Source organism: Enhydra lutris, unplaced genomic scaffold (assembly GCF_002288905.1).
Source record: "Enhydra lutris kenyoni isolate GAN:26980312 unplaced genomic scaffold, ASM228890v2 scaffoldscaffold27, whole genome shotgun sequence".
NCBI classification, from domain to species: domain Eukaryota; kingdom Metazoa; phylum Chordata; class Mammalia; order Carnivora; family Mustelidae; genus Enhydra; species Enhydra lutris.
In genome coordinates, this window is record NW_019154111.1 from 23,651,790 (window position 1) to 23,677,590 (window position 25,801).

The window sequence follows — 25,801 nt, forward strand, 5'->3', positions numbered from 1 at the left end:
CACAAATTAAGTATAGTGGAGGTGGGTCACTCCTAATAGGTAGGAAGGTAAGACCTTCATGAGCCGTAGAACAAGAGTGTGCCCCTTCCAGAAAATTCAATAATCTAAATTTGTCTTTCTTTACATAAATATTCCTTACAATAATAGTTTGCTATTCATTATGTGCCAAGGACTAAGTTAGGGTCTTTTGTAAACATTATTGCACTTGTTCTCCCAATGGCCCTGCATGGAGGGAAAATGTGTTCAGAGAGTTTAAACAATGCTCTTGTGACCAGAAGGGTATAAAATGGTGGAGTATACATCTGAACCCAGATCTCTTCGACTTTAGTCTTGTTCCTTTAGGCTGTGTAGTCTCCCAAAGAGCTAAATTTATGGTCATCTTATTGTGCTAGGTACTTTATATATATTACCCCAAGTTTTACAAAACCCTAAGAAGTAGGTTTTGTTCTGTGCATGTTACGAATGAGGAGATTGAGACTCTAAGCAGTCAAGTCATGCAGCAAAAGTTACACAGCTGGTATGCAATAAGCTGGAACGTGCATCTATAGGTGGACCTGGCACCAAACTGCATGTTTCTCCCCTTCAACTGATCAATCATTGGTCATTAAGATGTTGGTGAAAATATTTTTTACTACAAGTCTACTCCTTCTTATTTTTTAAAATTCTTTCCAATGCTTACATATAGAGCAAAACTTTGATATTGGAAATGCAAGAAAAAGTGTAATGTGATTAATTATATTTTCTGGTTAGATGAGAGATATTTCAATAAACCTTTTCCAAATTTCAACTCTGATTGAAAATCTTTCCAAAATGTATTAATCCACTTCTCTTATTAAGTATAGTTTAGGGAATAGGACCTTTACTGACCTAGGGATTACAATTTTTTTTTTTTTAGTCAATATTGATCTCATTTGTGGGAAACTGGGCAAAGGTGTACTGATTCTATTTTTTCCCTAGAATAACTGTCATGTTAGTAAATCCCTTATATGTATGAAACTGTTGGAGAGTCCCATCAATGTGCTTAAAATGAAATGAATTTTATTTTATTTATTTATTTATTTTTAAGATTTTATTTATTTATTTGTCAAAGAGAGTGAGCACAGGCAGACAGAGTGGCAGACAGAGGTAGAGGGAGAAGCAGGCTCCCTGCTGAGCAAGTAGCCCGATGTGGGACTTGATCCCAGGATGCTGGGCTCATGACCCGAGCCGAAGGCAGCCGCTTAACCAACTGAGCCACCCAGGCGTCCCTAAAATGAAATGAATTTAATAAAACTGTCTATCCCCAAAGAGAAGGTGAGGGATTTTTCCCCCCCAAATTTGGGGATTTAAAAAAAGTCTCCTTATTATGGGATAGTTTCTCAACTATTTTATTTTGAATAGCTGTTTTGAATGTGCTGTTTAGGGAATACACATTAGACTAAAACAACTTCAACCAAATACCAGTTTAGGATGTTTACAGAAGTCAAATGATGAATGACTAAAAAAAGGTGGTAAAGATATTTAAGACTAAAGATTTAGTGATTATTTGTGGGTATGTAATCTTATAATTCTAAGTGTTAGAAATCACTGTAAACATGTCCCTTAAGAATTATTTTCAAAAGCAACATAGAAAATGGTTATATTGTGAAGACCATGAATTTATTTTTATTGAACTGATACAATCAACATGAATGGGTACCTGAGGCTTAGGATAAGTTTCCAGAAACAACATCATATGCAGAATCAAAGAGTTCTGAAGCACACATAACTTAGATATGAAGATGATACGGTCTGGAAACTATCAAATGGCTCAAAAGAGGGTTTTAGAGATGTCATCAATATGAGAAGCTGTATATGAAGAGTCTACATAGATGGGTTTCATAAAATGTGAGAGTGGGAAACCCAACCAAATATGTAATCTGAAGTAAGTAAATCAGGCCTAAATACTGGCTTGATCTCTAGAATTTAAAAAGACCCCCCCCCTTTTTTTGGCACTCTTTCTATCTGATCCTGTGACAGAAACCCTCCGTACATGGTAGAAGCTCGGACAGGGCCAGAAAACCCCTGCCATGGCTTTGCTTACACACTAAGGACCAGGCAGAAGCCTCAGCGGAAAATTACTGCTGCAGCTTTCCTTCTCTACAGAGCACACAATAGCCTCTCCATAAAGATCTGCTGGATTAGAGATGTTAATAACAAAACTACAATATATGTGTTTATTCACCAAACTTTATGCCAAAACAAAAGCTCTGTTCTAAGAAATTGTCAAAAGTGTCACCTGATATCTTCCCAAATAAAGCTACCAAGACAAAATGGAGTTGTCTTATTGTATAGTCTTTCCAAAAAGGTTTGATTTTGTAAATCATTCTGCTTTGTGTGAGTAATGGCTCTCTTGGTGCTTTCATTTCAAGATGAAGCTAGGAAATGATTGTATGCTGATTATTGGAACAATCTAGGTCTTTTTGTGAACTGGTATATGAAAACTGAGAATGTGGGTAGTCTCATTCTCAGAAGAATTTCGATCGTTAGTAACCAGAGAAGGTAAACAGGCAAATAAGTAGAAGAGGTTTGAAGGTATTTGTTTTTATGGAATTTGGCCAGTGCAAAACTTGGCTTCCCTTATAAGAAGGCTATGTTGGCAAGCTCCATCTTGTTTTCCACAGGAATTTTTGCGATGGAAATGATAATGGTTTCAGGTGCAGTTGGTGCATTTTGGGCATTTTTCCTGGGTGATAAAACTGACCTGAATTTCAGCAGATAATCCCGCCTTTTTGTTTCTCTTGGAACACTAAAAGAGTGAAAGGGGTAGAAAAGCTCAAATATATTTTGACAATTTCTAGAATTGATAAATACTTTTACATCAGAGGGTTGAAATGTACAAAATAATGAAATAGGATACCAATATACCCTCATATGGTAAAGTCTCTTTTTAATTTTTTTTTAAAGATTTTATTTATTTATTTGACAGAGAGAGAGAGATCACAAGTAGGCAGAGAGACAGGCAGAGAGAGAGGAGGAAGTAGGCTCCCTGCTAAGCAGAGACCCTGACACGGGGCTCCATCCCAGTATCATGACCTGAGCCGAAGGCAGAGGCTTTAGCCACTGAGCCACCCAGGCACCCCAAGTCTCTTTTTAGTTTTTAACAGAACAAGATTTAAATAGCAAAGTCATGAGCTTTCTTAGAGGCCCTGGAGGAACTCCTAATAGAATCTTTTTTAAACTCGTGTTTCTGATGCAATTTATTGGATACAAAAAAAGTGTTTTATCTGGAATGCTATTAATATTTATTTTTTCCATAATTCCAGGTTTCTGAAAGTCTTTTTATTTCTTCTCATTCTTTGGTATTTTCTAGTGAAGAAAAGGGGCAGCCACATGAGAAATCCTGTTGCTTCTTACAGAGTTTGCAACATATATGACATGAATGCAAGAAGAAGTAAGTCTTTTCTTTTTTTTAAAGATTTTATTTATTTATTTTACAGAGAGAGAGAGATCACAAGTAGGCGGAGAGGCAGGCAGAGAGAGAGGGGGAAGCAGGCTCCCTGCTGAGCAGAGAGCCCGATGTGGGGCTCAATCCCAGGACCCTGAGATCATGACCTGAGCTGAAGGCAGAGGCTTAACCCACTGAGCCACCCAGGCGCCCCAGAGGTAAGTCTTAATTGGGATTTCTGCATGTATATTATTTTTTATTCCTAGACTTCAGAGGGGGAAGGAGGGAAGTTATGTCTTTAGTTCACTAAAACATGAATTCATTTTCTCAGAAGTATTTTTTTAGCTTTATAAAAAGTAATTTGGGAGATGCCTGGGTGGCTCAGTTGGATAAGCATCCAACTCTTGATTTAAGCCCAGGTCATTATCTCAGAATCCTGAGACTGAGACTTGTGACTGGCTCTGCACTCAGAGAGGAGTCTGCTTGAGATTCTCTCTCTCTCCCTGGCCCCCTCCCCCTGCTCACATGAGCGCTCTTTCTCAAATTAAAACAAACAAACAAACAAACAAATAAAATCTTAAGCAAATGTTATTTGGAGTTTCCATTTGGGGTAGTATCGCAGATATTTTAGCAGGAGTGAACCAAATGTTTCTGAATTCATATGTCGTTGGTACCCTTTAGCATGTTATATACTTCTTTTTCATCAAAGATATGTTTAATGTCCTTTTGCTTACAATTATAACCGTTATTACAGAGACTAAAGACTGCTAAAGTAGTGAGATGTGGATTTCCAAAGTCAAACGATCTTAGAAAAGCTGTATTATTTGTTTTATCCAGTTAGGATCACTAGTGGTTGCTATGTTGGTGGTGCAGCCAGGATCACATGTTTGAATGTGGGTCCAAACCAAGGAAGCCCAAGGCTGCAGAGAACACCTGATTTGGTGCTCTTCCTCTAGCGCCAAGTGATCTGATGGCTAGTAGGATAAATCGATCCTCTGGGTATAGCTGGTAGCTTTTACTGTATCTAAATCAAAGCAACAAAGAATGTCCCTAACATTTCATGTGAAAATATCCTTTCATAAGGTATAAACAAATATTGATCAAAATACTTGTATTTATAAATATCAAATACCAACCAGGTTAAAAGTATCTAACCAGAAGGTGGTAGACACATGTCTATTCATGTAGAAAGTCCATCATGTAGAAAATACAAGGATTTGGGAATAAAAACTTCCTCTCTAGTTTTCTAAGTTATTCAGAGAGTGTATTAGTTCATTTAAAAATATTTTATTTATCAACATTTTAGAAGAAATTTTTTGTTTGTTTTTAGTTTAATTTTCTTTATATAATGCCCAGAATATAAACCATTCACTTGTATATCAGTGAGAGAATGGGGCTTCATAAAAAGCCTTCAAAACCCACAAATTACTATGATGAGTGCTGTGAAGTGTGTAAACCTGGCGATTCACAGACCTGTACCCCTGGGGATAAAAATATATTATATGTTTATAAAAAATAAAATTTAATAAAAAAAAATTAAAAAAAAAAACCCCACAAATTAACTTGAGCTTCTCATTTTAAATGCTGTAAAGACTGCATGGGGATTGTGTTTTACAGGAACTGCTATTGTGTTAAGCTTTGTGTAAATCTGACCAGAACTATTAAAGCTTATATAAGAAATAAAGTTAATAAAGTGTTGACAAACATGTAAAGCCAAACTGTAAAATATTTCCTCTTTTATTTTTTTTAAAGATTTTATTTATTTGACAGACAGAGGTCACAAGTAGGCAGAAAGGCAGGCAGAGAGAGAGGAGGAAGCAGGCTCCCTGCTGAGCAGAGAGCCCGATGTGGGGCTGGATCCCAGGACCCTGGGATCATGACCTGAGCTGAAGGCAGAGGCTTTAACCCACTGAGCCACCCAGGTGCCCCAATATTTCTTCTTTTAGAACCACATTAATCTTTTCTCAAGCTATGATTTTATATTTAAATCAAGATTCAAAATCTAAATTTTCTTGGAAAGAATGTACAAATATTTCAGATAAAGATCATTTACCAAGCACCAAAAAGCCCTTGATACTCTTTTCTAGACTGCTACTTATTCTGACTTATACTTTATAGTTTATAAATGGGAAATAAATGTGACTTACCCTATTAAAGCAGTGTTCGTGGTTGGGTCCATAAAAATGTTGAAGACATCTCACGTTGTTTTTGTTGACGATCTTGTTGAAGAATTCATTGACATATTTGATAGGGAATGCACAGACAGCAGAGCGATTCATTGGTTCAGCTGAATCTGGCTGGCTTCGTGCAAACACTCCATAGAGAATGTCATCATTCAGGTTGGCACCTATTTGCTTAGCGAGGTGGGCCCCGGGCTTACTGACATATGCAGCTTGGAGAATATTAAAGACTTCCTCCCTTGTGGATCTCTTTCTTCTTTTTTCTGTGAGAATACACTCCAGAGGCATTTCCATGTAGGAATGCAATCCAGAGTCTACAGAACAGAACCTGATTATTCTTGTGTGAAAAGTTTGAGCATCTAGAGTTTCTCGTTGGACAGTCAAAAAGTAAATAAAATGATTGCTTTCAAAGGCATGGACATATTTAATAGGGTAGGAATCTCTGAACTCAGGTAGAACATCAATATAAGATTGGTCTGTCAAAAACTTGAAACCATCTTGTGTTTCCTTTAGCCTTCTCACTGATATTGAATGCAATGAATGATCTGGATGGTACGAGGAATTTATGGTATTGCCCACGAAGAAGTTGATGAACCGAGTCTTTTCAGATATCAGGACTTTGGTTCCCAGGGCACTCACCACACAGTCAGGGCACTGGCCAGGCTCTTCATCTGCCTGTGGGGAGTACATGCAATGGACTTCCGACTGTATATCAGCAGTATTGCTGTGTGGAAGGACATGTCGCTGGCAGGTCCCTCTCTGGACACTGCCACAACTAATGAGCTGGTCATCATAGTATATGTCAATAAGTAGAGCCATGTTGATGTTATCTTTCCAAACAGCACCTGATAAATTGGCTTTGTGGCTGCAGTCCTGACATGGGGAACAATCTGGGTGTTCCAGCACGGGCCCAGTCTTGTACTCAGCAACCTTCTGAAGGTCTTTGTCATTTAAAACGTAAATATAGTTAACTGCACCAAGGTAAATATGATGCTTGTGTAAAACAACATTCTGGATGGGTGTTTCTGCAGTAAAGTTGGGAAGCTGGTACTTCATGTTCACATTCATCTCAGACTTAACTAGTGCCTCTTTGCACTCCCCACAGCTCTTCTGCACCAAGGTAAACAGAAGTACAAGGATGCCAGGTGCAAGCACAGCAGGGGCCCTCATGGTGAGAAGCTTATCTGCCAAAACATGTTCAAGGCGAGAGCAGTTTAGTTGTCATTAGAAACAAAGAAGAAACTGAAAGGACCATACCAGTTAAACTATTAGAAACAAATCTTCCTAACTGGAATTTTTACATCAAGTGAAAACAAAAAACTCTAACGATTTCACATAAAGATGCATTGTGCAGATGGACATGACTCTACATAGTTTAATTTTAGACTCAAGCCATGAACAAGTAATTTTAGAGAACCATTATGAGATGCAAACAATGTTCTGTATTAAAGACAATACAGAAACTAAGTTAGACTCATTTAACAATGAAGTCAGAAACAGTAAATTTCTTTCTTAACCCCTTGCTGTTGTTTAATGTGGTTTAATATCTGTGGTAATGACTAGGTTGATATTTAAACTTTTTTAGTTAGTCAAGTAAAGGAACTGTGGTTCAGATTCATTTATTCTAGAAATCACAGCAGGCATTGTTTCCTTGGGAGCATGTAGAATTACTAGGCTAAATTTAGCTTCCTTTTGGAAGAAAACAATCATAAATTCTAGAAGCAATATGATCACATGCTGTTTATAGGATTTTGTGTGCAGAGGAAAGGTATGGTTATAATTTGGCCATAGTTGACCTATTGTTTTGGATAGACAAATGCTTAACTTAGTGTAAGATCACTGGAAACATAAAAACAATAAGCTGAAAATGTATAATATAAAATATAACGTTCAAGACTAAAGTCCTAGAATTATTTCTCAGGGAAAAACAACATATTGCTCATTACCAAGTCAAAAGCTATTTAGTAAAAAAAAAAAAAAAAAAAAAAACCACATTATTTTAACATTCCATTGTATGCACATGGACAATATTTCTAACTAGTTATCATGAATGCATTTGTTTTTCAGTTTTGAAAAACTTAAGGTACATGAGTTACAAACACTGTTAGTTCTACTTATAAAAGTTGTAGGCAGGGTGGTAGGTTAAAAAGGAGAGGCCTCAAGGAATAGAAACCAAATAGCTATTACTTTTTTCCCTCCTTTTTTAGTGCATAATTCTGACAAGACAAAAGGAGCTTTAAAAAACTTACTAGGCATTATAACCATGCCAAAGACTAACCCTAGGTCTACAAAATCACAGCAGAATTCACTAACAACTAGTATGTGCACGGCTCTGTATTTGCATTATGGAAATGGGGTGTGGCACTTTCAGTGAACCTACGCTGTGGTGGAGAGGCAACGCACATATGCAAATAATTATAGTACACAGCATTATAATACCCTGCATAGCACAAATCAAGAGCTAAAAGCATCAAGAGAGGGAGACATGACTTGTACTTAGAATTTCTATGATAATGAGAAATAGGGACAAGTCCACTATGTTGTGAGGTTCAGGAAAGGAAGGACAATGTTTGTTTGGTTCATCACTCTTTCCCAAGTATCTGATATGGAGACTAGAACACTGTAGGTGTCAAATAAATATATGTTGAATAAATAAGATAATAAAAGGGAGCCTGGGTGGCTCAGTTATTAAGCGTCTGCCTCCAGCTCTGGTCATGATCCCAGGATCCTGGGATCGAGCCCTGCATTGAGCTCCCTGCTCTGCAAGAAGCCTGCTTCTCCCTCTCCCACTTTGCTGCTTTTGTTCTCTCCCTTGCAGTCTCTCTCTGTCAAATATCTAAGTGAATAAAAATCTGGCAATAAGCTCAAAGTTATAGAAAAGGTTAAGTGTAGTAGCCAGAACTTGAATCCAAATCTTTTTTGACTCCAAAATCAAAGATAATTTTACCCTACCAAACTGACAGGAATTGTAGACATTATTTTAGAGGTAATAGAAAAGTCAAGGATTTTGAGCTAGAGAATCATAATTGAAGTTTTACTTCAGAAAGACTGATCTGGAAGCAATGTGGCTGAGAGCAGGGTTTAGAACATAGCAACAGGAAGACCAGGTGATAGGGTATTATTATAGTCTATAATCTTATTATCTATAAGGGCCAGAACCAAGATGGTATCCCCAAGAATAGAAAGGAAGCGATGAGAGAATATTTGAATAAATAAGATTTGACACCTCGTTGGTGGAGTACAAAAGAGAATGCAAAGATGACTAACAGTTATCTGGGAAAAGGGGGAATGATTTAAAAACTAGGGTAGTCAATAGGAGGAAGTTAGGCTAAAGATGGACAAATACGATAAGTTGGTTTTAAATATGTTGAGTTTCATGTGTTATTGGGAAATGAGTGAAAACGTTCTACTACAGGGATGACTAGTAGGTTTTATATTTTTCATCAGGAAGTAGATGCCTGAAATAAGTGAGGAATAAGGATTCCAAGAAGACAGAGCATCTGTGCCAACCAATAGAGGCAAATGACAAGAAGGATTCTGAGAAGTCTGCCCTTACTAGGAAGGTGAAGTCATCAGTCTTAGGTAAGACAATATCCATCTGGGGTGAGATAGTGGTAGGTGGAAGTATGAGTGCTTGGTAGATAACTGGGACTTGAGTTAGATTAGGAATAAACTTTGCATGTTATCTACACAGAGATAATGGTTAAAATCAAGAGTAAGTTCATGGAGGGACAAAGTGAAGGAAGAAAAAAGTTGAATGAAGGAAATCTTGGGATTACTCATGTTGGAGAAACAAATGAAGGCATCAAGGGAGGTAATTTCAGTGAGGTGTCAAGACAGCCGATGTTGTACTGTGCCACAGAAACCAGGTGAAGGGCTTGAGGAGGACTTGACTTTCAAGAGAGTAAGCTCAGTAGATTCATTAGTTGTACTGGATACTAAATTACAAGGAAATGTATGGTGAGGAAGTAGAATGTTTGTCAAAGGAAGGGCAAGCAAATCAGGGTCAAGACGGATTTATTCTTTTTAAAGATTTTATTCATCTGTCCGAGAGAGAGAGAGAGAGAGAGAGAGAGAGCGAGAGAGCGAGCGAGCACACAAGCAGGGGGAGTGGCAGAAAGAGGAAGAAGCAGGCTCTCTGCTGAGTAAGTTGCTCAACGTGGGATTTGATGGCAGAACTCTGGAATCACGACCTGAGCTGAAGGCAGACACTTAACTGACTGAGCCACCCAGGCATCTCTCAAAAGTTTATTCTTAAATTGTAGGAAAGAAATGTGCTTCTTTGTGGATCTTTCTCCCACTAACATTTGTTGGGTATCTACTAAGGACCAGGCATGGTGGTAGGTTCTGGGAATACAGAGGTATGGTGCCTTTCTCTAGGAAGCTCAGAGTCACTTGATGGAGGACTGAGAGACAGTTATGAGAATGCATAAAAAGGGCAGCCAACCACATTGGAAATGATGCTAGAGCTGAGTCTTGAAGGAGGAAGATGATGAAAGGAAATTGCTGGTAGGCACAGCAGTTTGTAAGAAAATATACAGAGGCAGGAGAGAACATATGGCATGGTCAGAAGAACTGCAGGTAGCTGAGCCCAGAGAAATGGGGGAAACCAAGGCAAGCAAATGGGGGAGATAAAAATTGTTGAAGCAGTATCCCAAAAGAGTTAAAAGAGGCATTACTAAGAGCCTGGAACATAAGAAAGATCATTTTCTGATATAGCAGGTGAGGAAAAGTCAGATTAAGTACAGAGACACTGGGCTTCAAGGCATATGATCTCAATATTATAAAAATAAATTAGGGTATATGACCACATTGAAAGTAATAGTTACAGAAGAGGTACTAGGATCTTCAGAGTAGAGAAAGAGGTTTAGAATAGCTACAACAAGGTATGCAAAAAGAGGTCAGCAAGAAATGAAAAGGATTACATAATAGTTCTGAGGGCTCCTTCAAGATAAAGCACAATGTGTTGTGACTTTCTCTTCACATAGAAAGAGTTTTCATTGGACCAGAGGGTGAAGCAAAAGCAAAGTGTGTCATTAAGGTGAAGAACTGAAAGAGGTATAAGCCATATAATAATACAAATAATGTAACATGTACTGAATGCTTACCATGTACGCGCTAGGCATTCTGCTAAATCCTCTGATTTACTCCTTATAAACACACTTTGAAGTAGAAAGTAGTATTATTCTCCTCTTCTAGATGAGCAAGCTTGCCAAGAGTCGCACAGAACTGAATTCAATCCCACGTCTGGCTGACAAGAATCTGTCCAGGCTCTTAAATGCTTCACTAGTACTGAAGCAGCTTCCTGAGGTAAGAGGAGAGTACACTGGAGTAGAAGTCAGATAATCAGAGCTCTGGTTCTTGCTCTTTTCCTCTCCAGCTCTAAGACTCTGGGTAATTCATTTGCCTCTAAGTCCTAGGGTCCAATCTTCACAGGATTGTTTTAAGAATCGAAAAGAAATCTCATATTTGAAAGCTTTGACCATTATATAGTGTATGCATATATAAATGCAGAGTGTTGTACTTGCTATTTATGTATCTAATTCTCATTGTTTTGACATGTACTAGAAAATTTGGGGGGGGGGGGTGCCTGGGGGGTGGCTCAGTTGGTTAAGTGTCTGACTTCAGCTCACATCATGATTCCAGAGCCCAGGGAGCCCTGCATCAGGCTCTTTGCTTGGTGGAGAATCTGTGGCTCCCTCTGCCTCCCATCCTGCTCATGCTCACTCCCTTCATCTCTCTTTCAAATAAATAAAATCTTAAAAAAAAAAAAGAGAGAATTTTGGCCATGGTAGGGGGAATGACAAAGAGTAGAAGAAAAGGGTTTAAGTCAAGTTGTCCTATTAGAAGATAAAAACAAATTCCAAGCAAACTGTATATATGCATCTAAAACTTCTAGAATATATTATGGGGAAAAATTAAATGAACTTCTCAATATGATATTAGCATGTCTTCTAAAATTTGGAACATTAGCCCACTACATAATTTATCACTCTATTTTCTTTAGGAAAAGTAATAAAGGAAGAAAAGAAATGAACCATTACTGCCAAAGGAAAAAAAGCATTACAATCAATTTGCATCTTAGTTGATACCCATTAATGCAGTGTAGAGGGTGAATGAGTTTTTTTTTTCTTTTAGGCTTTTTGAAGGAGCCTTTAAAATGATCTTATTTTTTAAAAATCTGTACTATTATATTATGGTTTAAAAATAAGTTTCATATCTTAAAGTTGGCATATAAATCACTGACAGTACTAATTCTCAATTAATTAAGAATCGAAGAAAATGAACAAATATACTAAAGGGCTTTTTTGTTATCTCACTTGAGGCAATGGCAAGTCATAAGAAAACCAGAAGGGAAAGAGGATATTTTTTCCGTTTTAGGAAAAAAATTACAGAATATCCCCGGAGTTTGTTAACTCAGTCTCTCTCATCTTTTTTACATTCTCTGGATAGCAAACAGTGATGCCACTTTTCAAACCGAAAAATCAAAGAAAGATTAATTTTTTAAAAAAATTAAAGCCAAAAAATAGGACTAGAACCCATTGTCAACAACAGGATTTTAAATTGAAATACAGGTTTCTGTTTAATACTCAGGTAATGAGAAAACGTAAACACCCCATTTCCTTGATCATTTCAATTAATTAAGTCTCCTTCCCATTAACAAAGATATGTATTGGTCAGACTAGATCTCCTCCAGGAAATATCTCTTTCATAAGGAATGGAGGGAAACCTTTTGGAAGTATTTATTGCTGAGCGGTATAGCCTAATGACACTGTTGGTTAAATAAGGGACAGCTAAGTGTTCAAGTGCACAAGCTCAGGAGACAGACTGTGAGGTTTATATCCATTTGCTGTCTGTGAGTCCCTTTGGCAAATAACTTCTCTGAGCCTCTGTTTTCTCATCTGAGATATGGGAATGATTGTAATACCTACCTCACTTGTGATGGTTACTCTGACAGCTCAATGAGTTAAGGCATGTAAACCACTAAGAGCAGCGCTTGACATGGAGGAGGTCAATAAATGTTCTCTATTACTATTGTTTGTTCATATACTCAAATACACTATGTTCCAGATAGTGTGTGTTGTGCTGATGATACAAAAATGAATAAAATGTTTCACAACTGTCCATGAGATCTCAGACTAGTAGAGAAGACAGACAAACAGACCACAGTTTAAACTCTGTGGAAAGGTCTATGGGAGTCTCTGAAGAGGAGCTTCATGAGGCTAGGGGAGTCGGGCAGGCATCAATCAATCATGATCCCTTCCTTACAAGGCACTCACACCCTGAGATGTAGCATGGGGGAGAACCTGAGTTTGAGTTGAGGCAGTGCAGCTGAGCAGTTATATGCCCAAAGCCAGTCTCCCAACTTCTTTGGCCTCAGCTGCTTTCTTATTTGTAAAATGATAGTGTTAATCGAGTCATGTGCTGGTGGTGCCCTCTGGCTCGAGATGTCTTATTGTGTGCATCTTTACAGGGTGAGTTCAGTGAGTTTTTCTTGGTAGCTTGAAATAGGCCATGGCTGGAGTATTTATACCACAGAAATTGGCAAGTATTACAAATCAGGACTTTTTTCTCTCTGAAAGCATGAAGATTAAATATTTACAAGCACACTCCTAGGCTGAACTAATGACCTTCAAAATTATTTTCTAACTATAATAATTTTCAACTCTGAGATTGTTTTTCTACAATAACATTTTACTTCAATATGTGTTGGCACATATTGCTTATTCTTTTCTATCTATATAATCTGCCAGATCGGGATGTGTGAGCAATTTTAATATTTATATTGGTAGTGACTCCAGAAATACTTTCACTTTTCATATATTTTTGTCTTGATACATTTATTCCTGTGATATGCCTAGATCAGGCTTTCAATATACAATGTTTTCTTTTTTCTTTTTTTTTTACTGTTTCTGTTTTTTCTTTCTTTTGAAATAGTGCTGGCCATTTAGCCAACTTTGTGCTCCTTACTAAAAGGAACACGTAAAGATGATTCAGACAGATTGACTAATTCATTCTCTTAAAATGTTGTACACATAGCAGGTGAAACTGAATCATCCATAAAACATTTTTTATTTCTTTTCAGTTGATAGTTAAGATAATCTCACTGGCAAAATATTTCCTGGGAGTAATTACCAGAATGGCACCTTGGCCATTAAACTATTGGTATTTAGGACTATTTCCTTTAAAGAGGATTGTTCTGTTAGCTAGGAAGATCAGCTCAGCCTAAACTTAAGACCAGTTACTCCACTCTGTCTGCCATCTATCTGCCTCTAGTTTTTTCACTAAACTACCTTACATAGGTTTTTCATTCCCCAGAAATACATTTAATTCCCTAAGAATTTATTGAGTAGCCACCTGTGACTATCACACTACTACTGTTGTCACTATTGTTCTCCTCATCAGTAAAAACCTATTACAAAGCACTTGTGTGTTAGGTTCAAGCACTGATTCCTCAGGAAAAAACACCACAGGTGTAATGGGATATATTTGTAAGAGACTCTCCAGACTTTGACAGGAGTAACTTTGCTTTTTTAGGAACTTATTTTCTTAGAAATCATAATACTTTATAATTAGATAGCACTATAGAGTTTACAAAGGACTGTCAGTTACATCCTCATCTCTAATCTGCAAAATTGTCTTACAAGGTGAGCATTATTTCCTTTCAGATGACAAAACTGAGATTCAAAGATTAAAAATTATCTAAAATGTCCTAACCATGCAATATAGTTCTTGTAAGTGTATTTCTAATGCTTTTAAAAAATGTATCTTGTTTATTTGAGCTGTTTTAAATTATTTCATTTCCTGAAAATAATTTTTATTCAAAAGGTGTAATATTTTAGTAAATATTTGTTTTAACCTATCTACTTCTTTTTTTTTAAAAGATTTTATTTACTTATTTGACAGAGAGAGATCACAAGTAGGCAGAGAGGCAGGCAGAGAGAGAGGAAGGGAAGCAGGCTTCCTGCTGAGCAGAGAGCCCGATGCGGGGCTCGATGCGGGGCTCGATGCGGGGCTCGATGCGGGGCTCGATGCGGGGCTCGATCCCAGGACCCTAAGATCATGACCTGAGCTGAAGGCAGCGGCTTAACCCACTGAGCCACCCAGGCGCCCCCTATCTAACTACTTTAACTCTGTCTCTACTACTGGCAACTCTTTTGAAAACTCTCCCTCCTCTCTAATGGGGCTGTCATCACATGGCTTACCTCCCTTACCACAAGGTGAACTTGCAAACCAAGCTGGCCTTTCAATGAACTTTTCTTTTGATGGCAGAGCTTAGTGGGATAAGCACATGACCAAAGCAAGACCAGTCAGAGTCTTTTTGAGATTTAATATAATACTGAGAAAGGACCTCTCTCTTTGAAAGATCACAAGTACTAAAGATGATGTTAATTTAGAATGTCTGATGCCCAACTTTGCCATTATGAGCCTGCCTGAACAGAAAACTGACTCAAAGGGCAGGAGAACCCAGACATGGAGAAAGGCAAGTTCTCCATGTTAGTGTTTGAACATCTGTACCCACCTGGTCTTAAGCTAATAGGAACCAGTAAAATCTTTTCTCCTTCCTTTCACTCTTCTCCCCCACCTCCCCTTTTGGAGATACTACAAACCTGTGAGTTCAAACACAAAGTCAAGTGCATAAAAGCAATTTTAAGTAAAATATTCAAGTAATTAGAATGAAGAACAAAGGTGGTTCCCTTACTTGAATAATTACTTTAAATATTTCATTTATTAGTTAAATTAGTTTCATCTATTAGTTAAAATTTCTGAGGTAGTATACTAGTTTCTCCCTGCCATATAATTTAAAAAAATTTTTTTTACAATAGTTACATAACATAATCTCAAGACAGAAATAATGTATCTAAGTGAAGAGGCAAGATATAAAAAGCGGAAAAAATTTCAAGCCTGCTTTTAAGTATATAAAAGGGATTTATGATGATGGAAAATGGCTGAGGCCCCATATTAAGGAAATTGCAGCCATAAAAAACAGTCATAGTTAAATCTCCAGGAGGACTTGCCAGAGTGAAATCCTAAGAAAAATTCTCAGCCCTCTCTACACTTATACTAGTTCTATTAACTTTAAAAGTAGGCACAGAAAAGGGAGGTTAAGGAAAGATTAAAAAATTTTTTAAAAAATATTTTATTTATTTATTTGAAAGAGAGAGTGGGAGAGAGAGAAAGAACACAAGTAGGGCGAGGGGCAGAGGGAGAAGAAGACTGCCCATAGAGCAGGGAGCCTGAGCTGGGGTCCAACCCTGGGACTTCAGGATCACGATATGAGCCGAAGGCAGATGCTTAACCGACTGAGCCACGCAGGTGCCCCAGGAAAGAAGATTCTAATAGGAGATTCCTGATGGCAATTACAATACCGTATTTATAAACATTTACTGTTTATGAAGAATCATATTATATCCCACAGTAGTTAATGAAATATTTGTGAGGATCCACTGTATACCATACACTTATCTAGATACTGAGAGTTCCTACTTTCAAAAGAGTATATAGTCTGTGGATTTGAAGACAGTAAGATAAATGCTAAAAATCTAAGTCTGTAACCTAAATTGAAAAGTGACGGGATCTACTGGGCTGTAGAAAAAGCAAATTTTAAAACATGTTTTGTTGAACATTTGATTCTTATGCCTAAAGATTTAACAGTGTTACGATCATTAAAAAACGTCTAAACTGACTTTAGAAAGATAAAAAAATTTGCCACATCAAAAAATCCCATCTAGTTTAGCCAGATACTACTTTGACAATGACTTTTTTTCCTTTTCTTTCTTTCTTTCTTTTTTTTTTTTTTTGGAGAGGGAGAGAGGAAGAGGGTGGAAGGAGGGGCAGAGGGAAAGGAAGAAAGAGAATCCTGGAGTAGGCTCCGTGCCCCATAATCCCACAACCTCGAAATCATGACTCGAGCTGAAATCAAGAGTTGGACACTTAACCAATGAAGCCACCCAGATGCCTCTACTTTGACAATGATTTCTAACAGTAAGTTGGGAGGACAGAAGAAATCTTGAGGATTTTTCAGCATCCAACTACTCTTTCATATGAACACATTTAAATGATCTAAATACTCATAAGTCAGTCCTATGTCTAATATTTACAGACAAATTTGCTTGATAACATTCTTCCCAATAACTCATAACACTTTCTAGAGAAGAGGTGAGGTGCAGTGGAGAGAGTATGGGGCTTTGTTATCAGATGGACTTTGATGTGATGTGAATCTGGGCTTAACCATTTACATATTTTATGACTAAAGTGTTATAACGTGTCAGTTGCTTTATCTAAAACATGGGGATAATGGTATATGTCTTGGGGGTTGCCCATGAGGGTTAGGGATAAATCATGAGACCATGGAATTTAATCATGCAGCATATACTGACATTCAATAAATGTAGCTACATGCTTATCCTAGGTTGTGTTTTAGCCAGTTTTTTCATGCCTTCATCAAATATGAGGAACCTGGCACAGTCTACTGGGTGAGCCCACTCCAAATACTTGGTGACTGTTTCATCACTATAATTCTCTCAGTTTACATATTATTATTTCTTATTTTCCCATCCTTTGGCCATTTTTGGTTTTCCTCTAAACCTGTCTCAAGTTCTTGAAGTCCTTCTTAAGTTGTCCCCTAAGGCAAAGCCATGGTAAGGGTCGTCTATGCTAAGAACAACAAAAAGGGAACCATTACTTTACCACTTTAAAGAAGAGCAAACCTATACACCCACTTAAGTTTAGCAAATAAAGATATAGTATTCCCAGTTAAATTTGAATCTCAGATAAATAATGCCTAATTTTTTTAGTATAAATACGTCCCATGAATATATTTTATGCGACAATCCTAGTTACAAGCAAATGAAGAAAAATAAGGGAATAATTACCCTTTTTATTAACAAAACTCAGAATGAAAATGTTTTGGCCAAACATATTTATCTACTGCTGTAGAATAATATTTTTAAGGTTTTTGTAGCACATACATGTTGCAAAACTGCATATGATTATTTTTGTTTTTGTTGTATTATTGCTATGTGTCTAAAACATGCTGTTTTCTTTTTTTAAATATATTTTTTATTTTTTATTTTTTATTTAAGAGACAGAGATCACAAGCAGGCAGAGAGGCAGGCAGAGAGAGGAAGGGAAGCAGGCTCCCTGCTGAGCAGAGGGCCCGATGTGGGGCTTGATCCCAGGACCCTGGGATCATGACCTGAGCCTAAGGCAGAGGCTTTAACCCACTGAGCCACCCAGGCACCCCTAAAACATGCTGTTTTCAAAATGATCACCAGAGCAAACTGTTCTTAATAGGTGATTTTTAAATATCATGTAAAGGTGTAACTATATGAAAGGGAGTAAAAATTCTTTTTTTTTCTTTAAATTAAAAATCAAGGGAAAGATTTGTGTGCTTGTGGATAAAAGTTATACCATGTATGGGCAGCCTGTTATTGACATGAAATTTCTAAAACAAAAAATATCCTTAGATTGTATATTTTATTTATAATAAATAAGTTTAAAAATTTATTTATCGGTGGCTAGAGGGGAAAAGAAGTTAAACATGGTGCAAGAATAATTTTAATGTGTTATAATTAATTAATGTTTTAGGAGCTCCTTTAAACACTGATGCTTGATTATTATACAAATGTTATTTCTTTGAAAGAGACCTAAATAGTGCTTTTATTCAGATTCTTATCCAATACTGCATCCTTTCTTCTTCCAATAAACATTTAAAAGTTGAAAATGATTGAATTATAGCATCAGAAAAGGCCAACTGTGCATTTTTTAGTTGTAACATATGACTGAGACCATTGTCCAACTCTGATCTGGTAAGAAAAAAGATAAAAAGAAGAGAACTTCATTATATTCTTAAGATTATCCTTCATACATTCATAATCTGTTAGTAAACATCTTTGTCCTTTTAAGAATTGTTGAAAGTATTCAAGTTCTGGGAAAGAAGAATGAATGGGCATTTGTTTTAACATTGTACATATTGTAAAAAGTCCTGTCGAGAAAATACATTGAACTATCAGAGTCCTGAATGACTAGACAGGCTTTTGTCCCATTAATAAGTTGTAGGTCAGACAAGAATGTTTCATTGTCCTTGAATATGTGTACATTGAAATTTCACTGTTAAGAAAGTGCTAAGATGCTTGAATCCTATAAAAGTCCTTAAAAATAATTGTCAGCCTAGTGGATAGGTGTAATTTTATAGTCCAGATTTTGTAGAAGTGCTACCAGATTTTCTTCAATTAATCCAGGAACAGCAAATAACATTAAACTACAAATTACATATGAGAAACATCTTCCCAAGTAAGTAAGTGAAAATAAAATAAGCTTAGCAACTTTTTCCAGTCATATTCAAACACAGGGTTGGAATAGGATAAACCTGACTGAACAGTCAGAATGTGAAACAGTAAAAGGAGACAAGTTAGAGAGGAAGCTGGTACATTACTCACTAATGAATCAGACATTTCCCTCCCTCAGTGCTTGAAAATGTCCTCAGCACAAGGCATGGTAAATTCCAAATGGAGGGGGTGAGATGTGTTCAGAATTGGGATTATATAACTGATCAATCTCTCTGGTATTGTGAAAGCAGAAATCAAATACTCGTGAGAAATGGTGGTGGTAAATGGACCCCATTTGCACCCTGGTGGCTGTCATGTAAAGACAAACCAGTATCCAGGGAGAGCGAGACAAGGGGAGAGGCACAGGGGTCCTAAAGGCCAGGCCTTAACCCCCAAATAGGAGTTATATCTATGTGAGGTGGTCATTACCCTATAACTCTGTTTTCACTTAGTTCTTAGTGTAAGTCTGAGTTTTATATTGCTCACACCTGAGAACCTCTCTTGGAAATCAGAGTAGATTCTCTGCTAGGGGAATGAACTAGGGACCTTTCTCAATGTAAACTGTCAGTATGTAATATTTTCCTTTCCAGGAAAAGTAGATAAAACTTTTAGAAATCATAAAAATACCGTGAATGGAAGGAATATCCAAACCTAGTCATATTTTATACAGATGTGGATCCCTTGGGTGAACGTAATGCAATTCTAACAGTGTTGGGAGAAAAATTAAAAGCATATAAATATCACTATATTGAGATCAATATATAATCAGAGAATAAAAGAACTAAACAAAACTTTCTATAAAAAATACTTTCAAGGGGCACCTGTGTGGCTCCGTGGGTTAAGCCTTTGCCTTTGGCTCAGGTCATGATCTCAGGGTCCTGGGATGGAGCCCTGAATCAGGCTTTCTGCTCAGCAGGGAGCCTGCTTCCCCCTCCCCTTCTGTCGGCCTCTCTGCCTACTTGTGATCTCTCTCTCTGTGAAATAAATAAATAAAATCTTTAAAAAAAAATACTTTCAAAGGGATAATGAATGCCAAGCAAAAGCTATCCTTGTTTAAAAAAAAAAAAAAAAAGAACAGTACAGGTACGCCTGTGGCTCAGTTGGTTAAGCACCTGCTTTCAGTTGAAGTCATGATCTCAGGGTCCTGGGATCTGCTCAGAGGGGAGCCTGCTTCTCCCCTTCTCTCTGCCCCTCCACCCTCTTGTGCTCACACTCTCTCTTTCGCAAATAAATCAATAAAATCTTAAAAAAAAATAGAACAGTACAGAAAAATAAGTACATCAGTACAAAATCCAATTTCTAAAAGTCAGTAAACACTTTGGATCCTTGAAAAATCAATAAACCGAAAGGTTAGGACAACTTAAAGACAACTATACTCAGGACTACATTTATATAACTGATCAATTCAAAGAAAAATAATCCAAGGCAGTTGTGTGTGTGTATGTAGGAGGTAGATGTGTTTGAGGGAGAGAGAAACAGAAAGAGAACAGAGAGGGCAAGACATTAAAAAAATCAAAAACTTTTCAACCATATCAGTGTTGGTTACTGACTGGCAGTCCCAGCCTCCTGTACCACTGTGCTATAAAGTGCTATAAAGACAGAAGCACATTGCTGAAGGAACACAGAAGGAAGAACACCTAATTGTGGCAGAGGTATGGCCAAGGAATATGTTAGCATGGTGATATTACTTGACCTGGGTTTTGCAGCTAAAGTTGGAGTTGCTTAGGCATAGTAAAAGCAGGGGACAGACAGGACACACAGCTAGGCACCGCAGGGAGAAGGTGCAGGCTGTTCAGAAGCTGTAACTGGTGCAGAGACTATGTGGGTTGGGCTGGTTATGGATGAAACAGGAAGTTTAGGCTGGGGCCACATCATAGAAAGCCTTATACATCTTGTTGAGGATCTACAGTTTATCTGTAGTGAAGGGTCACTGGGAGGTTTTAAACAGGAGATGGAAATGAGCGTAGTAATAACAGCTATGTATTAGACAATTTTGGTGACATTGTGGTGAATGGACTGAAGTGGAAAGAATCTAGAGGCCAGAAGACATGACGGAAAGTCACTCCATCTGTCCAGACAATAGAAGATGAAGATTAATAAGAGTGAAGACTCCCCAATCTGTATCTTCATCTTTTTATTTCCAGAGAGTATAGAAATCCATCTCTCAAGCATCAGTTTTATATGTCCAACAGTTATTTAAGACTAAATCTGACAAATATTAACTGAGGCCTTAATATATTGGAGGTGCTTGGGAGTGAGGGTACATCAGTAAACAAAACAAACACCCTGTTCTTGTGGAACTTACTTTCTAGCAGTTAGATCCAGACAACAAATTATACATGTGGTGTGTTACATGTTGATGAGTGTTGTGTTAGTGGCAAAAAAAAAAAAAAAAAAAAAAGGGAGAGAAAGAGAAAGAAAACAGGGTGAAAGGTTCAGGAGCACTTAGAAGGAAGGTGATGGGAGAGGTCTGCGGCTTTGAAAAATTGGGAAGTTGGCTTTTAAGCAAAGAGTTGAAGGAGGATAGGTCTTAGCCACCTGAGAAGTGAAAGAAAACTTTTTTTTCTTACAGAGGCCAGAGGAACCAAACTGAAAGCACCCCTGTCTGTTTGAGGCACAGCAAAGGGCCAGTAAGCCTGGACTCTGATCCAGGAGATGAGACAAGATCAGAGAGGACAAAGAATCAGACCATATAGGGCGCTCTAGGTCACTGTGAGACTTGGACTTTTCCTAGAGTGAATGAAGAGCTATTGTAGGGTGTTGAGCATGGGAGTGAATATATTTGAATGGAATCACCTTGACTGTGTATGGAAGAAGACTGGTGGTGGCAGGGGAATGGGACAGGGTAAAAATGGAGAAGTAAGATCAGTTAGGAGGCTGCTGCAGTAGTCCAGGTGAGTGATGGCCATGGCTTGGGCTAGAGAAGATGGAGTCATAAGAGGTAGCTGAATTCTGGTCATATCTGAGACAGAGCTATGAGGATTTGCTAATAGATTTGGAGATGAGGTGTGTGAGAAAAAAGGAGTTGTGAATACTCCAAATATTTTTTTGTAACAGAGAGAAGGATTTTGCCAGTTACTGGTAGGTAGAGAAGCTGATATAGAGCAAGTTTGGCAGGAATGTGTGATGATTAGGGCATGTAGTTCTGTTCATGTTTGAGATACTTTTTGGGTATTCAATTGGAGATACCGAGTATGCAGTTGGATATCTGAGTCCTTGATTTAAGGAGAAAGATCTGTACTAGAAATTTAAACTGGGAAGCTGTCTGCATATTGATGTTATGAAAAGCCATGAAATTGGATGAGACCACCAAGGAAAGGAGAATGTAGAGGAGACCTGTGTGCTGGGGCACACCAAAGCTAGGAAGAAGGCGGCAAATGAGACAAACAGTCAGATGTTCTTTCTGGCACCTCCATTTACTCTCATGAAAACTTGTTCTACCACTCCATATCCTATCTCAATGTCTAACATTTCTCACTTTTCCAGGACATCATTCTTGACTCCCATTTACAGGTGTTTTAAATATGTCCATCTGCTTCCAACCCCACTGGCACCCATAGTTGAGGGCAGTGTCACTTCTTGCCTGGATTATGACAACAGCTTCCTACTTGGTATTCCGACTCCATTCTTGTTCCTCATCATCCATTCCCCAATGTATCAGAGATATCTTTCTAAATTGACAATGTGATTATGTAACTTTGCTCTTTAAAAATAGTTTAACTCCTTAGCACTTAAAAGCCATGCATGATTTGGACTCTGCCTAACTCTCCAGCCTTGCCTCTTGCAATCACCGCCCCTCTCCCCCAAACCTAGGTTCTGGTCACCTTGCCCTTCTTCAAGTTGCTGAAGCAAGCCATGTGCTCTCTTGTTCAGCACACATGGGTCCTTTTTATGGAATACTCTTGTCCTCACAATCACCTGGTTAACTTACTCTCTCCTCAAGTCTTATCATAGGTGACACTTCTTTCAGGAAGCCTTCTCTTATACCTCTCTTACCCTCTAGGAATGGATTAGAAACTGTTCCACATGCTTCTATATCAAACCTCTCTTCTCTTTAGTTAGACTTTATTATGTTGTGTTGTAATTTACTTATCTGTATCTCCCACTAGACTGAAAGATCCATTTTTAGTTCCTAGCATAGTGCCATTACATAGAACTGGGCAAGGATTTGAAGAATGGATAATGAAATGAATTAATAAAGAATGACTCTGAACAAAGACTTTGGCAGTATGGATATGATAGGGAAAAAAAAGAGTAGATTAGAAAGATATTAAAGAGATAAAATTTATGTGACAATGATTCAACATGGATTTTGATCATAGGGGAACACTAGGAAGTCAAGGAGGTCTAAAAAATGTCATAAACAAAGGTAAGGTAAAAGGCAGAGACAAGTTTTGGGGCAAAAAAAAAATAGTTCAGTTAATAACTCTGATATATCTTTTGGTTATTCAAGTGGAAGTATCCATAAGGTAGCTAATAACATGGGCATAGTGCTCTAGAGCAGAGGGAGTTAGAGCAATTATGAACCACTGGCCTATTAGTGTAGTTGAAGTTACGGATGTAAGTGAGATCACCTATAGGCATGTTCAGTATGTAGAAAGAAGGAATTAAAACTTTATATGTAAAGTTTAAATCTAAATTTAAATGTAAAAAGGGAAGTCTGGTATTTCAGATGCTAGAAATTTCAAAAAGAAGGAGCAATATGTAAAGGGTCAGATATCACAGAGGGTCAAGTGGGATAAAAACAGAAGTGTCCATCAGATTTGGCAATGAGGAGGTTGATGGTTATTACAGAGAAGACATCTTGGTAGTTGGGAACAGACTGCTAGAGTGGAATGAATTAAAGAATGAATGAGAGTAGAGACAATAAATAAGAAATTATTTTAAAGAATTCTAAATTTATTTAACAGGTAAGGCAGAAGCAGGAGCGAATACTTAAGGTAATTGTATAGTAAAAATCCTATCAGGATATCTGCATATGTGCTTTTTTGCTTGAAGCAGCATCGAGTAAGGACTGAATGAAAAAAAGTGAGGGAGATTTTAAAAGGTGGGAAGGTTTGGTAGGAAGGGAAAAATGGAGCAAGGTACTCTAAGATGTTGGGGAAGAATAACGCTGAAAAGACTTATCATTTGAGACAAGCAGGGAGGTAATAACAGGTGACATGGAAACCATCTGGGCTTCTGTTTATTCTCTAAACTATAAAGGGAGATATCACATGGAGAATAAAGAAAGCCAAAGAGATTTCAAGAGCTTAAGAAAATAGTGAAAGTTTGGAATCATTGTGGGAATGAGGAAAATGGGAAATGACCAAAACAAAAGTTTGCTTGAGACGACACTCATCCTAACACACAATGCTGATTCCAATGGTGTGTCCAAGCAGTCAGCAAGGTAGATTTGGGAATTAAATGGTTCCACAATCATGACCTTGATAGCGAATTCCTTGCAATGTTTATATAACTCATCAGATCTATGGGCCTTTATTAAAGGCCAACATTTGATTATTTTTATTTCAAAACAAATTTTACTAAAATCTGCAAGGAATAATTTCAGGGAAAAGAAAAACATATGAAATAGTTACTCTGTTCTCTTTTCAATAAAGCAACAATCTGAAAATGTTAAAGAAATGAATCAGATATAGTGATCATCTAACTCTGAAAATTAAAACCCACTTAGGAATTGTGAAGAAGGCTTGATCTCAAATACCAGTCTAGTTATTCATTCAGAATCTTTAATAACATTTGGAAAGTAATTAATCAACTTATGACATAGACTCAAGGACTGTCACCTTTCATTGCTGTTAATGAAACTGTCTGGGGTTTTATCTGTACTCTTCTGATAATTTAAAGAACACTCTCTTTTTTGTAAGCTCTTTGAAGAGCAGTAGTATGTTTAAAATCATTGAATTCTCATGTATAGATCTCAATAAAGAATCCAAGTTATGTGTTAGTAAAACTGAAATAAAATTTAGAAGTATCTCAATTTTGACATGAAAGTGAATTTCTGAAAAATCCAAAATGTGTATTCATTTCTGTTAGGAAGATACTTTTTTTCCATCAACAAACTTCATTTTGGCTGCTGCTTTATATACTATTTCATACTTAATAAAAAAACAACTAGTGTAATAATATTTTAAGCCCAAAGGTTTGTTTGGGTCCTAAACGATTCTATCTCTTTCCTGTCTTTAGCTTAACTAGACGTGGTCAGAACATGAGCAAAACTTGGACAGTACAGCAGAAGTTAAAGGGATTCTACCTGGATGTGAGGCCATAGTCAGGTGACAGCTGCCTATCTAAGACTCTCAGGGGAGCAAAAAGACAGAAGGTAAAGGCAGAGCCTGATATCAGCTTTCCTCAAGTTTAGCACACGGAGTTTGTGTTTAGAACATAACATATAGTTATTACACATACTCCGGCATGAACTCTGCATAATCAAAGTCCAAGAAATAGCCTTAAGATAATACCTGAAAGAGGGCGCCTGGGTGGCTCAGTGGGTTAAGCCGCTGCCTTCAGCTCAGGTCATGATCTCAGGCTCCTGGGATCGAGTCCCGCATCGGGCTCTCTGCTCAGCAGGGAGCCTGCTTCCCTCTCTCTTCTCTCTCTCTCTGCCTGCCTCTCCGTCTACTTGTGATCTCTGTCAAATAAATAAATAAAATCTTAAAAAAAAAAAGATAATACCTGAAAGAAATATATATCCCCAGCAGATGATATTCTAATGAAGAATAGTTATGCATATAGTTTTGAGGGCTGTAACTTTTGATCCCAACATTAATTGATTATAATGAGCTGATGTACTAGAAAATTCTAGTTAAGAACATGGTGTAAAAAATTTGTAGGGGAGTTTGGGTGGCTCAGATGATTAAGCATCTGCCTTTGGCTCAAGTCTT

General features: G+C 37.5%; 1 protein-coding gene across 1 annotated transcript in view; it reads right to left on the bottom strand.

Annotated features, from left to right (window-relative positions):
• The window catches only part of LOC111151956 (MET proto-oncogene, receptor tyrosine kinase), a 114,940-nt gene that overhangs the window by 79,525 nt on the left and 9,614 nt on the right, over positions 1-25,801 (bottom strand). The window contains exon 2 of the mRNA XM_022510200.1: positions 5,554-6,770. Coding sequence (XP_022365908.1) covers positions 5,554-6,756 — 1,203 coding nt within the window. The 5' untranslated portion in view covers positions 6,757-6,770. The remainder of the gene's footprint in view (positions 1-5,553; positions 6,771-25,801) is intronic.